This window comes from Echinops telfairi, unplaced genomic scaffold (genome assembly GCF_000313985.2).
Source record: "Echinops telfairi isolate 266 unplaced genomic scaffold, ASM31398v2 ScPeMD7_655;HRSCAF=1070, whole genome shotgun sequence".
Taxonomy (NCBI): Eukaryota; Metazoa; Chordata; class Mammalia; order Afrosoricida; family Tenrecidae; genus Echinops; species Echinops telfairi.
The window spans coordinates 25,765,333-25,766,826 of NW_022104553.1; the positions used below are offsets into that span (position 1 = coordinate 25,765,333).

General features: G+C 56.5%; 1 protein-coding gene across 1 annotated transcript in view; it reads left to right on the plus strand.

The window, feature by feature from the left end:
- The window catches only part of SYMPK (symplekin scaffold protein), a 50,755-nt gene that overhangs the window by 40,984 nt on the left and 8,277 nt on the right, over window positions 1-1,494 (plus strand). Inside the window, exons 29-30 of the mRNA XM_045292667.1 lie at window positions 1,089-1,104; window positions 1,370-1,487. Of these exons, the coding sequence (XP_045148602.1) occupies window positions 1,089-1,104; window positions 1,370-1,487 (134 nt within the window). The remainder of the gene's footprint in view (window positions 1-1,088; window positions 1,105-1,369; window positions 1,488-1,494) is intronic.

Sequence of the window (1,494 nt, forward strand, 5' to 3'; positions counted from 1 at the left end):
TCACAATGCCAAAGCCCTGCTCTCTGCTGACCTTGTACGACCTGGTAGTTTATCTCCAGCTCCCAAAGAGACGGGGGATCACCCCTTGTTGGATACTTGTGGGGCCGCTCTGAGGGAGAAAGATGGGGCTTTCTACTCCCCTAAGAGTTATAATCTCGGCACCTCCTCCCCCACCAGGGGCAGTTGTAGCCTATCCTCCGTTTCCTCATGCAAACAATGGGAATCTCACCTGCCCCTCCCTCACAGGGTGGTCAGAGGAAACCAGCCTCCAGCAACGGAAGGGCCAGTAGGTGCAATTGTATGTCATAACCTATAAAGAGGAGAGTAAAGTCAAAGGGGATGGGAGAGAGAGTAAAAGAAAGGAGTCAGACACATTGTATGGTAGCATGCTCACCTCAGCCCCTCTTGATGGGCCACGCGGAACTGGGAGAAGAGAGATGGCCTTTACTATCATGGGACTTTTATAGGCAGCCTTAAGACATGCATGTTCAGTAGTTACATGCGTCACAAGGTGGGTGGTATCTACAGTAAGGTCCCCGAGCTCACAGGTGAGGAAACCTAACACCTGCATTGGGGAAGGTGCAAGAGGGGTTGGGTGTCACGGTGGAAAGAGAGCAAAAGGATCTTGTCTGCTCCTATAGGGAGATAGAATCAACCATGTGCTCCCTTTAAGGCAGCATAGTTGTTAGGGGAGAATCTGTGGGAATGATATTTAATGCAGGATCATGTACCTGGACTTTACCTCTAACTGACCAAAGTGGAGGCTCTCCTACCGTGGAATACCGGCTTTCCAGACTCCCTCTGTGATCAGTTAGGGAACAGAGTCCTCATCACGTTTCCCCTCAGTGTTAGTTTCCCACCCAGGGTGGCGGGCAGATGGAGACCCAGAAGTGAAATGTGAACATGCGGGCTTGGGCAGAGGGCAGCGTGGCCAGCGTGGCCTGCCAGAGTGGTTGGGCCCCAAGGTGGATTGTGGGAGCGTGGACAAGGCATCAGGCCTGGGGGTGGGGGGGAACAAAAGGAGCTGGCTTTGAGTCCAGTATCCCCTGACCCAGGGACCCACGCGTACTCTGCCTTGTTCCCTGCAGGTGGCACTGGGTACAGGTACCCGTTAATAGCAGGCTTCACAGTCACAGTCTATCTGCTTCACAGATGCGACCACTGAGGCTCCGGCAGGGGGAGATGCAGGGCGTGGACAGAAGCCAGGGTTCCAGCACCTGGGCTGGTGCCTCCGCCCCCCTCTGAGCCCTGATGGCTGCACCCTTTTTGCCTCCTCCCTGCCTTCTCTCCGCCTCCCTCCAGGGGACCAAGGAGAGGTGGGCTCAGCTGGCTTCTGGAACCCCTGACCACTGCGCCCTTCTGCCCGCAGAAATCGCGCACCTCTCCCCGTGGACGGCCCGGCTCTCCTGCAACCTGTCCCCGCAGTACTCCTTGGCGGTGGTGCGCTCCAATCTCTGGCCCGGGGCGTACGCCTACGCGAGTGGCAAGTACGTC